General features: G+C 58.5%; 4 protein-coding genes across 4 annotated transcripts; 3 read left to right on the top strand and 1 right to left on the bottom strand.

Annotated features, from left to right (window-relative positions):
* Positions 1-158: 158 nt before the first annotated feature.
* On the top strand, positions 159-2,465 carry SLS55_001398 (uncharacterized protein; the record flags this gene model as incomplete). The annotated part of the gene is made up of 1 exon (XM_066772892.1): positions 159-2,465. The coding sequence occupies one exon, from the start codon at positions 159-161 to the stop codon at positions 2,463-2,465; it is 2,307 nt and encodes a 768-aa protein (XP_066635459.1).
* Positions 2,466-4,570: 2,105 nt separating this feature from the next.
* Positions 4,571-5,099, top strand: SNQ2_2 (ATP-binding cassette transporter snq2; the record flags this gene model as incomplete). Its single annotated transcript, XM_066772891.1, has 2 exons — positions 4,571-4,738; positions 4,791-5,099. 2 exons carry the CDS (start codon positions 4,571-4,573, stop codon positions 5,097-5,099), a joined length of 477 nt encoding a protein of 158 aa, XP_066635458.1.
* A 492-nt stretch (positions 5,100-5,591) lies between these two features.
* Positions 5,592-9,065, top strand: SNQ2_1 (ATP-binding cassette transporter snq2; the record flags this gene model as incomplete). Its single annotated transcript, XM_066772890.1, has 5 exons — positions 5,592-6,859; positions 6,908-7,122; positions 7,176-7,231; positions 7,281-8,882; positions 8,934-9,065. 5 exons carry the CDS (start codon positions 5,592-5,594, stop codon positions 9,063-9,065), a joined length of 3,273 nt encoding a protein of 1,090 aa, XP_066635457.1.
* Positions 9,066-9,162: 97 nt separating this feature from the next.
* SLS55_001395 (uncharacterized protein) lies at positions 9,163-14,608 on the bottom strand (the record flags this gene model as incomplete). Its single annotated transcript, XM_066772889.1, has 7 exons — positions 9,163-10,956; positions 11,295-11,454; positions 11,510-11,867; positions 11,918-12,453; positions 12,684-13,105; positions 13,154-14,239; positions 14,291-14,608. 7 exons carry the CDS (start codon positions 14,606-14,608, stop codon positions 9,163-9,165), a joined length of 4,674 nt encoding a protein of 1,557 aa, XP_066635456.1.
* Between the last annotated feature and the right edge of the window lie 1,235 nt (positions 14,609-15,843).

Here is a 15,843-nt window from a genome sequence, read left to right as displayed (position 1 = left end):
TCCTGCAGGGATCCTTGGTAAGCGGCATGTAGCCTCGTCGCTGACGTGTTCGCACAACTCTTCTCTTGCAACCTTGCAAGCTCAGTGAACGGTGGAACAAAACATTCACACCAGACTCGCTCTAAAGATTTCTCTGCTACAGCATCTCACCGCTAAAGATGGCCAACGTCAAAGCCTCACAGCTCAACGTTGTTACGGCCCCCACCCTCTCTTCAGAGACCAAAACTTGGAGCATCAGCCACACCAGCCTACCAGCAACCACGGGCTTGGAATACGTGCCTTCTATTGCGCGAGATCCATTGTGGCTGAGGTTCAAGCACGATGGCTACGGCGTTGTGCCTATCACTCAGTATCGTGTCACTCGTGGAACCCAAATCCCCTTGCAGTTCAACCGGGAGCACGCCGCCTTCATGCAAGCGTGGCTATCGTTTGGTCTCTTGGAAGCTGTGCTGGAGCGATCGGTGCCGGAAAGCGAACTCATCTGTCAATCCAGGGACGGCAGACCTGTGCTCAGCTTGCACGCATTGCCCGCGTTACTGTCGACCTGGAAGAGCCAGCTCCCTACACACGACACCACTGAAATGCTCTCTTACAGAGAACGTGCAGTAAAGAGTCTCAGCCATGCCCATCGCACTCTTCAGTATCTCAAGCGTGCACGAGCATTTGAGTACAAGGGCGCGGTTGACGACCTCATCCCGGCTACTTTCTGCTTCCTTGGCTGCATTGGAGAGGCCTTGACCAACGCAATGCAATTCCTGAATCCCGAACTCGACGAAGCTCTGCACGTTTCGTTGGCGTGGGACTTTGTGCTCGCCTTCTATCCCCTCTCATCTCCGAACTACGTACCCGTTGCGGACAGATTTGATCCGAGCCATTCTTTGGACGAAGAGGAATGGTGTCCCTCTACGGTCAAGTATCTGATCAAGCGTAGCAACGTGTCAGCTTTCCGCTATGCACTCCGAAGAGGACCGAGAAACCGGGGTGAAAGCCATGACAAATGCTCCGAATATGCCTGCGTGCTCCAGTCAGTCGACGTGGAGAACTACGTTCCCAAACACTCTGGGATACTAAAGGAAGAGGACAAGTGCGACTGTTCGTATATCAAACCTCCCTTCGAAGACGTCGTGGGCGCACTGTCCAGGGGCTCCATCCCGGTGATCCGTTTACCGACCGAGGACGAGGCTGCAGCGTCGGGCGAAAAGCTGGCCGTGTCGCTCAGCTCCGACGCTCCCTACATCGCCATCTCGCACGTCTGGGTCGACGGCATGGGCAGCAACACCGAGACCGGGCTGCCCTCCTGCCAGGTGTGGAAGCTCGCCGCCTTCGCCCAGGCCATGATCCCGACCGGCCGCTTCTGGCTCGACGCCCTCTGCGTGCCCAAGCAGAAAGACGCCCGGCAGCAGGCGCTCAGGCTCATGGGCCGCGCCTACCGCGACGCCGAGTGCGTCATCGTCCGCGACCAGACCGTCGAGGCCTGCTCCCAGGACGCCTCCAGCGAGGAGATCCTCCTCCGCATCCTCGCCTCGCCCTGGATGCGCCGCCTGTGGACCCTGCAGGAAGCCCTGCTCGCCCGCCGCCTCCACTTCGTCCTCCGCGACGCCGTCGTCCCCTTCCTCAGCCTGCTCCCGGCGGAGGAGCGCCTGCTGACCAACCCCGCCCTCGCCGGCTTCGCCGCCGAGATCCACCGCCTGACGAAGCTCCGCCTGCACCGCAACACGCTCGGCTTCGCCGACGTCGCGCGCGCCCTGCGCTGGCGCGCCACTAGCCGCCCCTCGGACGAGATCCCGGCCGTCGCCAGCCTGCTCCTGGACGATTCCGACGACGGCGACGGCGACGCCCGACGCCGCGTGCTCGACGCCCCCGTCGCCGAGCGCATGCAGAAGCTCCTCGCCGCCGTCCGCAAGGTGCCGAAGTCCGTCGTCTTCCTCTCCGGCCCGAAGCTGCACACCGTCGGCTTCCGCTGGGCCCCCGCCACGTTCATGACGGTGGCGACGGGTCAGGAAAGGGGCGGCAGGGATATGAGCCCTACTGCCTCGTCGTTGGTCACGCCGGATGGCTTGGTGGATTCGTTCTGGGTTTTTGCGCTGGTCGATGGAGATGGCGCCGGTCTTGATGGGGATGGTGGGGCGGGACGGTTCATGAAGGGTGCCGAGGGTGACCACTGGATGCTGCGGTGCGGTAGGGAGAGCTTCGCCGTCTCGAGGACTCGCATGGAGACGGGACCGTATCGCTGTGGCTTTGTCCTTTGCACCGGCCCGGAGTTGCCGGGAGACGAGCAGCAGCTTTGTTTGGGGGTTTGTGGCAGCGTTGAGAAGGAAGACGGTGGGGAAGGTGACGTCCTGCGTTGCGCCTACGGGACCAGGCTGGTGATCAGTAAGTCTCAGCGTGGTGAAGGCAGCGATGGCGACGAGGAAGAGCTTGTTCGGGCGTCGTGTTTGGGGATGCACAGAGTGTGTATATCATAGTGGCGTTAAAGCTTTCCACCGCTGGATGGAATCCTGTGTAGCTCAGTGTATGGAGCTTTACAGTTGAGTTTGAGTACAGAATATAGAGGAATCATCTGTAACCGAACAAGTCCCGCGCCGATGCCGCTGGGGTGAGCCGTGCAAGTGGTTGCAGCTACTTGCGTACCACGTCCAGTAATTTGTAGCCAGCCTTGCCCATGTCCGAGTCTGGCAAGCATGATTGGCTTCTTTGTGGAAGGGGACTAGGTTATGTCGGCAAAAGAAAATGGAGGATTTAAGCCACGAAGCCAAGCCACGTTGCATGCGCCCCCACGCGAGGCCTTTTACATCTTACACCTCACAAACACTGTCTATAAGGAGTAATGATTTCTCGTAGAAGCAGCCAAGTACTGCACCGGGACCCCATATTCACGCCCGGTTAGTTCTCTCAGCGTTTTTCTGGAAGTGGCTGATATCTGTACAACCGTTTGTAAGCATCGGGCTTGCAGGAGGAGCTGAATAGTGGCTGGCTGAGCTGGATCCTCCAACATGATAGGCGGGATAATTGGATTTCTAGAAATATGGCCCAGATAATGCAGAAGAATTTCGTACGAAATATTGCTCATAAATATGGCCGCAGGAGTGCCTGTTAGTTACTCCCGAGTTGAGACGCCACATCGGCTAATTCATCCTTAGAAATACATTTACCGCACACGTGTATAAGAAGATATGCGGCCCCATCCTCTTGCACAATTATAGCCTGACAACCTATATGCAATACCTGCCTATGGCGACTACATCTACATAAAAACAATTATATCTTTAATTCATTGTCTCCTCGCAGCCTTTTTCGCCCATGTCTTCCACCCCAACCTGCTACAAACCCAATAGAGACAAAGATCCTAGCGTTAAGGCCCAGCCATGCCCCCCGCTTCTCAACACCCAAATGTGTTGCTGGACAAATCGGCTTGCCAACGCTTCATACCAGAATGACACATGCACTCCTTAGGGCCTTAGTATATCGGCCGCCATCACTTTACCACAGCTTTACGTGGACTCGTGCGCAGATAAATTCTGGGGAGAAGGGTGCTTACCGCTTATCAGAGCTTGCAGTAAGTAGGCAGGGTTGCCTAACAGTTCGTATGGTTAACGCATTGCAGATGCTGGAAACAATTACCTTGTGATTACGCAGTGTAACGATGGTAGCTTCTACTGCAACGGCTTAAACGATACGTGTTGCCCGTCCCGCTCTGGTATCTACTTGAGTCGCGATGGACGGTCAATCCTGTCAGCCACCCCAGTCGCCTCCAGCTCCAACATCGCTACCTGCAACTCTCATATACGACACTTTCAGATTGGACTCGGGGTAGGGGTGGGCCTTCTGGGCCTGGCCTTGTTGGGGGTCATCGGGATTTCTGTTCTATAGAGGAGAAAAATCCGATCACTCGAAGCTGAGAAGAGAACCCAGGCCAGCCAGTCGACCTCGTCTGCTACACACAGCGGTCAAGAAGATGCCAAAAGGGCCGCCGAACTGGGAGGTGGTAGTTATATTCGGGAGCTCGAGTAGAGGCTTTTACCACACAGATAGACAAAAGGTTTCAATCTTCACTACAAGCAGAACGCAAAATCTCTCTTCTAAAGATTAGAAGTACCAGTGCCTCTAACCGAAGTGTCCTTAGAGTCATCCATAAACGCCAAAGACGATCTGTGGATATTGGCGGCATCAACGCCTTCGGGGATGTTGTCAAGCGACCTGACGTTGAGACTACTACCAGCTCCCACATAGACGAAGAAAGTAGATGTACATGCTCCCCCATCAGTATCATATGTGCAATGATGTTGCTTCCGCGTGGAACGAACTTAACGCAGCCGTTCCGCGCCGGCGCCGGAAGGAGTAAGGTACTTCCGAAAGGGAACATCTCCTTTCGGCAATTCCCCTTTCGGCAATCGGGTCAAAGCACCTTCGGCCAAACAATGCCTGCATTAGCGCCTAAACAGGTAGCATCATACTTTAACGATCAAAGAAAGGGTGGTTTGTCAGCTCCTAATGGGCCATTAAATATCTCGGAATACCTCCAATCGCATACTCCAAATCGTCTCGAGAGGACAAAAGAGAGTAACGAAACATGGCACCGGAGACGATGAACAACGAAGATGAAAAAAGCAGCAACGACACGCAGAAGCAGATCGACGAGCAGGTGGCATTCTTCCTCCAAGGCACGCCGGCGCCGCACGCCCAGGGAGGGTTTAACGTCCGTTTCCGCGATCTCGACGTCACCGGTGCAGGTCTCGGGGTAAGGTCCATTGCGGAGTCACAACAGTGCTTTTTACTGACTACGGAAACAGACACAAACGACGCCCACGGTACCGAATGCCATCAGCGGGTATTTGCAGGCCCTCAACCCGGCCAAATGGTTGTCTAGGGCGCCCGCTCCAACACGCACGCTACTCCACAAGTTCGGTGGCACTGTGCGCGGTGGTGAGATGTTGCTCGTTCTGGGCAAGCCCGGGAGCGGATGCACGACGTTCTTGAAGACTTTGGCGAACATGCGGCAGGAGTATTATGCCGTCGGCGGCGAGGTTCTGGTCGGCGGCGACGACGCAGTCAGAATGAAGAAGGACTTCCCTGGCGAATTCGCCTTTTCTAGTAAGTGATGCAACAGTGAAGAGGGGGTATTGCTGACAGGACCACGACCAGGCGAGGATGACGTCCACTTTCCAACACTCTCCGTAGATACGACTCTCAAGTGAGCAATCGTCTCGGCCCTGGACACAAGGAACTGACCGAATGCGTGTAGATTCTCAGTGAACGCGCGTACATCCAAGACGACGCAGAACCGGGGGCAGGCCGTCGAGGGGACATTGCATAGCCTGCTGGACCTCTTCGGTCTCTCGCACGTGCGTAACACCAGAGTCGGCGACGACTACAAGCACGGAGTCAGCGGGGGCCAACGCCACCGAGTGACGGTAGCGGAAGCAATCAGCACAAGATCGGGGTGAGCTTAGGGAGTGCAAACACCGGGATTCTTCTCACTCCTCGACAGTGTCCTCTGCCTCGACAACCCCACGCGCGGCCTCGACTCGAGCACAGCGCTCAAGCTCGTGCACACGCTGCGCAGCTACACGACCCGACGCCGCGCCGCAACCATGGCCAGTGTCTACCAGGCCAGCGACGCCATGGCGCAGCTCTTCGACAAAGTGCTCGTCATCAACGCGGGGCGGCAGGCTTACTTTGGCCCGCTGGGCGAGGCGAGGCGGTATTTCGAAGAGGAGCTCGGCTTCCACTGCGACGCGCGGATGAGCCTGACCGACTACCTCACCACCATGTCCGGCGACCGCCGCAGCCGGGCGGTGCGCCACGACCACACGGGGCCGCCGCCGCCAGCGACGGCCGAGGAGTTCGAAGCCGCGTTCCGGCGGAGCAGGCACTGGGCGGCGCTGATGGACGAAACGGCGGCCGCGCCGGACGCGCCGCAGCGGAGCGGGAGCGTGGGGTACGCGCTGCCGTTCTGGCGGCAGGCCTACGAGTGCATGCTGCGGCAGCACCGCGTGCAGCTGACGGACCGCGGGCCGTGGGTGGCCGAGGCGGCGGGGCTGGTGGCGCAGGCGCTGATGCTGGGCACCCTGTACTGGGACCAGCAGCCGGCGACCCGCGGTCTGTACACGCGCGCGGCCGCCCTGTTCTTCAACGTGCTGGTCATGGTGCTGCAGGCGTCGGCCGAGTTTGGCAACACGTTCGCGCAGCGGCCCATCCTGCTGCGGCACGAGGCCATGATGCTGTACCGCCCCGCCGCCTACGCCCTAGGCCAGATCCTGGCCGACATGCCGTGGAAGGCAGCCATCGTCCTGTACAACCTGCCCGTCTACCTCCTGGCCGGCTTCCAGCGCGATGCGGGCTCGTTTTTCGCCTGGTTCTTTGTCCTGTACTGCGCCGTTATGGCCCTCGGTGTCATGTTCCGCACCATCGCCGTGTTTACCATCTCGCCGACTCGCGCCATCCTGCCCGTCGGGATGCTGATGAATGTGCTGATCATCTACACCGGCTTCTACATCACCCCGCCGGGCATGAAGGCGTGGTTGGGGTGGATCAGGTATCTGAACGCAAGTGTTCCCCGTCTCTCTCTCCACCAGCACGCTGACCCTAAACAGCCAATGTACTACGGCTTCGAAGCCATCATGGTCAACGAGATTGCCGGGGCCCAGTACCGCTGCAGCCAGCCGGACACGGTCCCGGTTGGCGCGAGCTACAACGACAGCCGGTACCAGACTTGCGCCATCCAGGGCTTTGAGCCCGGCACCGACTCCCTGCGAGGCGAGTCCTACCTGGCCGCCTTCTACGACTTCCACGCCACACATCTTTGGCGCAACGTTGGCATCATGCTGGCCTTCTTTTTGGCTTTCTCTGCCATCGTCATGTTGGTTAATCTCCATCCCTCCAGACGAAGGCTGACGTGACGACGCAGGATCGGAATGGAGCAGTTCAAAATGCCGGCAGGGAAGCTCGCCACCGTTTTCTTCAGCGGGAAGGTGGAGCAATTTGGAGACGCCGAGACAGAGTCCCCCAAAGAATTGTGGCCGTCGGAGATTGTCAAAACGGAGCGCGTCTTCGCCTGGAAGGACCTGTCCATCGACGTCAAGACGGCGGATGGCGTGAAGCGGCTGTTGGACAACGTGTCCGGTCAGTACCAGTAATTTGCACGCAAAGACGGTGTGTGCTGACATTGGAACCAGGCTACCTCGCGCCCGGCTCCATGACGGCCCTCATGGGCATGTCTGGAGCAGGCAAGGTCCGCATTTCTTCTCTTCTGTGCTAGCTCTGCCGCTGACACTTGACAGACGACGCTGCTCAACGCCATCTCCCAACGCGCAAGCATCGGCGTCCTCACCGGCAGCATGTTCGTCGACGGCGCGCCGGTGCCACGCTCGTTCAAACGCCGCACCGGCTTCGTACACCAACAGGACGTGCACCTCTCGTCCAGCACAGTGCGCGAAGCCCTCCAGCTGGTGGCCTACCTGCGCCAGCCCGCGTCGGTGCCGCACGCCGCCAAGGACGCCTACGTCGAGGCGGTGCTGCAGCTGCTCGAGATGGCGGACGTGGCGGACGCGCTGATCGGCGAGCCCGGGGCGGGGCTGAGCCTGGAGCGGCCCAAGCGGGTGAGCATCGGGGTCGAGCTGGCGGCGCGCCCCGACATGCTCGTCTTCCTCGACGAACCGACGAGCGGGCTGGACGGCGACTCGGCCCTGTCGGCTGTCCGGCTGCTGCGCAAGCTGGCCGACGCCGGCTTGACCGTGCTGTGCACCATCCACCAGCCCGCCGCCCGCCTGATGCGCGCTTTTGACGACCTGCTGTTGCTCGTGCCCGGCGGCCAGACAGCTTACGCTGGGCCTCTGGGTGAGGACTGCGCTGGGGTGCTGGAGTACTTCGCCCGCCACACGAGAAGGTGCCGGCCGTGGGAGAACCCGGCGGATTACTTCCTGGCTGAGTCGGTGAATCCCGATGTCGACTGGTTCGGCGTGTGGCGGGCGTCGCCGGAGCACGAGAAGCTGCAGCAGAAGTTGGCCGACAGCGGCAGCAGCGGCGCGGACACCGACGACGACGAGCCGGAGCGGTATGCGGCATCGTGGTGGGAGCAGCTGCGGGTGGTGACGCGGCGGGCGTACACGGACTACTGGCGCGATCCGGACTACGTGCTGGGCAAGGTGCAGATGAACGTGTGGATGGGGCTGGTCAACAGCCTGACGTACCTGCAGCTGGGCGACTCGCTGACGGACACGCGCAGCAAGATGTTCTCCATCTTCGTCGGCGTCATCACCGGGCCCGTCATCGCCCTGGCCGTCGAGCCGCGCTTCACGCGCCTGCGCGACCACTTCCTCGCCCGCGACCGCGACAGCAACACGTACCACTGGCTCGTCTTTGTCGCCTCGGCCATGGCCGTCGAGCTGCCGTGGGCCCTGGCGGCCGGCGCCGTGTACTGGCTGCTGTGGCACTTCGCCGTCGGCTTCCCGCGCCCCGGCTACGCCTTCGCCATGTACGAGCTGTACACGCTGTTCGTCACCGGCATCGCCCAGATGACGGCGGCGAGCTTCCCCACGCTGCAGGGCGCCCACATGGCCACCGGCTTTGTCTTCCTCATCGTCAACACCTTCAACGGCCCGCTGTCGCCGCCGCCGCTGACCCCCCGCGGCTGGCGCTGGATCTACGACGTCTCTCCGCTCTTCTACTTCGTCGAGGCCATGGCCGCCAACGCCGTGCACGCCCAGCACGTCGCCTGCACCCCCGCCGAGAGGAGCACCTTCTTCACTCCGCCTGACCATGGCACCACTTGCCGCCAGTACGCCGCCGACTACTTCGCTGCCGACAACTCCACCGGCTACCTCCTGGATCCTTCGGCAACGGGGCTTTGTGAATACTGCCCGTTCCTGGATGGCGATCAATACGTATGTGCAGCCTTCTTTCCCGTTTCGTTGCTGACCAAACCTTTGCTCTAGATTCGACAGTACAATTTCGAGTATTCGCAGCGTTTAAAAAACGTCGGCATCTTCATCGGCTTTATCCTGTTTAATTTCTCCATCGTCTTTGCCGTGACCTGGCTATTCTTCATCCGCAAGAGGAAGTCATAAAAGAAAAGGCGTCGTTGCGGTCTACTAATGGAAGTTAAATCTTTCTACTTGCTCTTTTCTACATTTCTAATCATCTATAAATAGAAGAGAATAGTTATTATTGTTGCATTCCCCGCCACGGTTCGTCCATCAGCAAATCCAAGTCAGTCATGTCCGTGAACAGTTGGTCAGCACCGTCTCGATAATCGGGCCAGTTTGAAGGGTCGACAATGTCCATCCAGCTCCACATGTCCTCCTGATCACGATGGCAGTCGAGGAAGGCTTGCTGATCGGTTTGTGCAGACGCCGGAATGACGGCCTGCCCCTCGACATCTCCAAACGCGTCCGACACGCTCTCTCCCGACATCGAGGAAGGCACCGTCATCTTCATCGCAACTGACGAGCTCGAAGCCTCTTCCTTCTCTCTCTGCTTCTCCTTGACGAACGCCACCAGCCGTTCGATGCGGCCGAGCAGGTCCCTGCCCAAGGCCGCGAAGCGCGCGGCGGTGGAGATGCGCGGCGAGACCATGTCGAACACGGCAACGGTCTCGGGCAACAGGCGGCGCGCCTTGCACGAGTAGCGGCAGAGGGGGTACGAAAGCACGAAGCCGGCCATGGTCAGCAGCGCGTTCCAGAGAGACTGGTAGACGTCGCACCACCCGTAGAGCAGATCGCCGCGCCGGAAGCTGTCCAGGACGGTGGCGGTAAGAGCGAGTGCGTGGGCAACGGCGGCGGTGGCGTGGCGGTCGACGCCGGGACTCCGCAATGGGCTGATGGACTTGAAGGGGAAGCGGATGAAGGAGCGGAGGAGAGCCATCAGGCTGTCGTGGTAGTGGATCTTCAACAGGACGCGCTGCATGGACCATTCGTCTTGGCCGCCGGGAGAGATGAGATCCTGCTGCTGCTCGAATGCCGCCATCGTCCCGTCTGGGTCCAGCTCGAGGTCGGAGAAGAGCGTCGTCTGACGCACAGCGGCCTCCCACTCGAGAGCAGGCCCCAGGTGATCGGCAAGGCTTCGGGCGTGTGCTTCGTCGAAGCTCCAGTAGGCATCGGGGCTGCTCGCGGAAAGCACGGCGGCAGTGAGCTTGACGGAGTGGACGTGCAGGCTCCACTCGCGGTGAGAGTCGGCCGGGAAGGGACACGACATGTCGGAGTGACGGAAGGCGGGCGGGCGGGCCAGCAGCCACGAGCATTTCAGGTCCAGCTGGACGAGACACCACCACAGCCGGCGGCTCGGCTCATCGGCGCGCAGGTCGAGGCAGGATGCAGCGCGCACGGCAGACCCGAGGAGGTTGTAGGCGGCCCGCAGCTGGCCGGCGTTGACCAGGTAGAGGGCGATGAGCACGTGGCACTGCACGTCGGTGAAGGACGGCTCGAGCGAGGCGGCGGCCAGCCCGCGCCTGCACCGCGCCATCAGCTCGTAGCCAGCCAGCGAGGCGTCGCCACAGGCGGTGGTGGCGGGCATGGCCAGGTCCAGCATGCGCGTGGCGAGACCGGAGCAGGCGGCATGCTGGATGGACAGCCCAAACACGGCGCACAGCAACGGCGGCGGGCTCTCGTCGTCGCAACGGGCGCGGAGCTGGCCAAGGTCGACGACGGGAGCGGCTTGGTGCAGGCGGTGCTCGTAGAGGCGGAGCAGGGCAGCGCGCTGGGGCCCGGTCAGGTGCAGCGCAGGCTGGTCAGCGCACTGCAGGGTCGAGGCGATGGCGCTGTACTGCGGCGGTGGCGGGCTGTCGAGCACCTGTTCGGGCACGACGGTGGCAATGGAAGAGAAGTAGTGGTTGATTTTGACAGCGAACTCGGGGCCCAATGCATCCACGGTGGCGGGGGCGGGAGTAGGCGATGCAGCTGGCGGAGCAGAGGAGTCGGCGGAGGACGAGGATGAGAGTTGTTGCTTGGGAGCATTCCGAGACTGGCGGAGATAGAGGCATCGGCGGCTCTGGGCGCGACAGCGGGCGCAGGGCTGGTGGCCGTCGCAGCGTACGCGAAAAAGACGACAGTGCTCACACGCGTGCCGGACGCGCGCCCGCCCCTTGGAGCTCGATGGCGCCGTGTTGGGCGTGGAGACGAAAGTGAAGAACATTGGAGAATGGATGGTCCTGGATGGACAGGTATGTGCTTACTTATCTTGCCCGTTGATTTCTCAGCAGACAGGCAACCAATTTTACCGACCAGGGGGAAAGAGAAATACACATTACTGCACGTGCCATCTACTTCCCTAGTCGGGACTCTGATCTACAGACGAATGACCAATTTTCCGACCTGCCTGCCCCGCCAGATGTACTCTATTGCCTCGTCGGCCTTCTCAAATGGGTATACTGAGTCTATGATGTCGTCAAACTGCATCTCCGCGGCAGACAGAGCAGCACAGAGATCGTCCATGTCCTGCTTTGACCCTGCATTGATTCCCCTGTTGTTGAAGTCAGCTCCACCCACGACGCATTCGAAGCAGAGTTGAACCTTACCTCAAATTCACTCTTCTGTCGATTATGAGTGGCAGAAGCTCCGACAACTCATTGGCATCCTGCTTGCTGAGATATCCGACCTGGCTGATGATGCCGCCACGTCGTGTACACTTCATGCTCTGCACCAATGATTGAGTGCCACCAACTTCAATCACGAGATCGACACCGGCGCCATTGGTAAACTCCAAGACGTCTTCGTGCCATGCGGGGTTCTTGGCGTAATTGACAGTCAAGAGCGGCGGGCTTGGGAACTGCTCCCTCATGCTCTTGAGTTTCTCGTCACTTGAGGAGCTCAAGATGACTTTCAGACCAGCAGCCCGAGCAAGCTTCAGTGCGAACATGCTAACGCCGCCGGTGCCTTGCAAGCATTAGCGAGTATCTGGTGCCAGAGAGTGGTGGGCTTATAACCTTGGATCAACACGGACTTGCCAAAGCCAACATCCTTCAACGCAGCCCATGCTGTCACTCCGGCGCAAGGGATGATGCTGGCATGAATCCAATCCAGATGGGCTGGAAGCTTGCATATTTTCTTCTCGTCGAACACAAGGTAATCGGCCAGCACCCCATCCTCGTCCGCTGCCAGCCAGGACCGTGCCGTCTCCCGGCCGGTAAGATTCTCCGTGTCAACAATCGGGGCTACTCGATCGCCAAGTGTCAGCATTCTCACACCTTCACCCACGGCTACCACCTCGCCGGCTGCGTCGTTGCACGGTACGCCATGGGGAGTGACTGGCCAAGGATTTCCGCCGTTTGCAATGTTGGCGTCTCTGTAGTTGAGGGAGACGGCGTGGACTTTGATCAGTACCGAGGTGGCTGAGAGAGGGAGCGGTAGGTCTTCGGTGACAAGCTTCACCTTTGGTGTGCCGGGGGTGTGGTCGTCTGTCCGGCGGTAGGCCTGGCGGGTTGTGATTTGGACATTCGCCATGTCCGCTTCCAGGATTGAACTGCTTCACTTCGTGGCAGAAAAGAACAGCCGTGTAAGCTTGACTTATAGTCTGACAGGTAGATTACAAATCCAGGTGTCACTCGGAGGTGCGGGGTCAGAAGCTCGCCATCGCGGACCGACGCAATTGGCTGAATCCGATTGTTACTGTGACGAATGTTTGTACCTCGATCTCGATCTTATCTATGAATAGGTAGTTGTTAATGCTCGCAGAAGTTGACCGCATCAAACACGGCGTCATCAACGTGATGCACATGCCCCGTTCGCTCGACCATGAGATGTTCCCTCAACTCCTTTGCCTCCTCCATACCAATCGGCCAGTCATCCGCACTCAAGGTGATCATCTCTGTCAGCTCATCCGGAAGCTCTCCAATCCTTCCATTCACAACCTCCTCTGCCCACCAGTCATGACGCTGCGGCGGAACATTTGCTGTCGAGATGATGCGCTGATGCGGGTCAACGAGGAACAGAGCGAGGATCTTGCGGTGGCCTGGCTTGGAACGGTCCTGCAGGCTGAACGGCTCAACGCGGTGCTGCAGGACGTTTGGAAAGGCAATCAGCCGGCCTTCCTGCGTCAAGACGCGACCCAAGTTCTGAGCACAGGCTTCCTCCTGCCTGACACCATAGAGATACTCGATCCCACCGTAATCGTACTAGATCATGTCAGCCAGCATGGTGCATCGGGATGCGTTTACTCGTACCTGGCCCTCTGCCCCCTGGACCAACGCTTCCGAGTCCGCATTCTGCCGGAACCCCAAGTAGCTCTCGGTTACGTTATCGCAGTCGTAGTAGTAGATGGCAGTCGCACAAATCCACTCATTTGACATTCCCTCGACGTGCCATGACCCGCCGGGGTAGTCGGGCTTGTCGGGCGTAAGGTGGATGTTCGCCAGCTTGACGATGACCTGGAGGCCTTGTTGGCGGATGTTGGCTTTGCATTCCTTGAAAACGTTTTCCCTGTCGTCCTGGGCGTAAGGTTTGGGACTCGGAAGTATGAGCTCGCGGTTCGAGTCTAGCTTCTCTCGTCGAGCAGCTCTGCTGTTGGTTTCCCAACGTTCTTCGTCGTATTCTTCTTCGTCTTCGTCGTCTTCGTCCTCGTCTTCGTCTTCGTCGTCCTCGTCCTCATCTTCGTCATCGTCATAGTACCTGTCGTCATAGATATAGTAGGGACTATCGTGAACCATGCGTAGGTACGTGTCGGGCCTGTGATCTGTCCCGGTATATCCTAAGATCTCCTCCCACAGCGGGACGGCGGCATCCATGACTTGCTCAATGAGGGGGTACAACGCCCTCTGTCGAACGGGGTGTAGGTTGTTAATATAACTGATGATGCGCGCCTTCCCCTCCGTAAAGTCGACCTCGCATGGCAGCCACTGGAAGCGATTGGACCACAGCGACTTGTCCCAGTACCTGCACACGTTTTTCTTGGAGCCCCAGATCTTCTTGTTCCACGAGCGCGATACCGTCTCGCCGCGGCCGGCCGCCGCCAAGCAGTCATCTAACCCGAGCGTGCAGCTGTTTCCCAAGATCCTGGAGCGTCCGTAAACGAAAGGACACAGCGACGGGTGCACCAGGTCCAGCACCTGTCGGTCCGAGCCCGGGTGCCAGTCTTTCTTCGAGTCTGGCACGCCGTCCTCGAGCAGTTCCGCCGCCACCCGCACGAGCTCCTGCCGGAGGCTGGCCGAAACCACGACATCTGACTTGGCCACGGCGGCGGCATTGTCGAAGACACGAACGAAGCGCTTCTCGGCGTAGACGGTGGCCTTATCGCGGATCTCGGCGATGCACTAGAGTAAAGGATCAGCCATGTAGACACAGCTCCATGACGGTGTACGTACAAAGTCGAACATGGCATCGTCGAAGCCCTGCCGCGTGGTGAACGTCCACTCGGACCACGAACTCAGCGGCGGCGGCCCATATACAGCCTCGGTGCGCCATCGTGCGACAATTGTGTCGTCGAAGACCTTGCGCTCCCAATCCGGTTTGTCGGTGAGGGCGTTCATGACGGCGAGCATGCTCCGCTCGCGCACCGTCGACGGCTGCGGGCTCCAGCCGAGCACGGCGCTGCAGAAGGTGGGCCCGTCCGGCTTGTGGTCGATAGGGAGCCCCACCCCCGGTCGCTGCAGGCGCCGTTCGCCGTCGGTAGCACTCTCCATCTGTTCGTGGGCTGTTGCTGGACTGGGCGGAAGTGATGGAGAGAAGTGGTCTGTGGTCTTAAAACTTTAGAGGGCGACAATTGGCAACCCTTTTATAGTGACGGGACTCTGGCTCCCGAGTAATGGTGGTTGCGGCTTCACGTGGTCGTGCGCCAGGCAACACTCGTATTTGTTTGCACTAGTTGCTTAACTTGTACACTTAGACTCTAGACGACGAAAAGCTTTCTACTTCGAGGAAGAAGCACTGCTGGAGCCTAATCGCCGACCAATCCGGGCTGTTAAGTGTCCCGGCGAAGCGTGTAGCTGGGTAGCTAGCGGTATTCGCTGCTCGCTACCGGTGGGAAGTAATACCGCTGGTGGTTAGTAGTATTCGCTCGCTGCTGATAGTGCACGCCGCTCGCTACTGATAATGGTCGCCGACGGTAATGCTCGCCACGGAGCGTTTAGTAATTTGCACGATCCTTGGCATGGTGTTAAGTTTCGTAAGGCTTAACTCCTCGCCGCCGCCGTCGCCACCGCTTACCAGTGTCACGATTCTTGGCCTGGTGTTGAACCTGCTGCCGCTACTGCCGCTACCGCCGCTACTGCCGCCGCCGCCGCCTACCAGTGTCACGATTCTTGGCCTGGTGTTGAACCTGCTGCCGCTGCTGCTGCTGCCGCTGCTGCCGCTACCGCTGCCGCCTACTAGTGTTACGATTCTTGGCCTGGTGTTAAACCTGCTGCCGCTGCTGCTGCTGCCGTAGCTACTGCCGCCGCCGCCGCCGCCGTAATATTAGGTGCCTATAAATTTAATACCTCTATTCTTAATATTTAATATCTATTAGAACCGATAGATAAGATTCTCGCCCTACGAGAACCCTACGTAGCCTATACGATAAGTCTACGGTCTATATATAAGATACGTCGGCAGATAGAGAATTAAATAGTAGAAGAAAGTATATTCGCTGCTAATTAATAAATAAATCTATAAGAAGAGAAAGTCTATAAATTATTTTTATATAAAGAGTTTTTTTTTCTTTATATTTAAGCTATTTATAAGTCTTTAGCTAGCTATTTAAGAATTATTAATAGTTTAAATATTTTAGCCTTCGGCCTAGTTAACTATCTATAAGCTATTAGTATATAATAATATCTTTCTTTTAAAAGAAATTATTTTTAAACTTTATATTAGAATTAATAGACGAGGTTCTCGCTATATAAAGACTTTACGTAGTCTATATAATAAATCTATAGTC

This window comes from Diplodia seriata (assembly GCF_021436955.1).
Source record: "Diplodia seriata strain FDS-637 chromosome Unknown scaffold_2, whole genome shotgun sequence".
NCBI classification, from domain to species: Eukaryota; Fungi; Ascomycota; class Dothideomycetes; order Botryosphaeriales; family Botryosphaeriaceae; genus Diplodia; species Diplodia seriata.
This window is presented reverse-complemented; position numbering and strand designations above follow the sequence as displayed.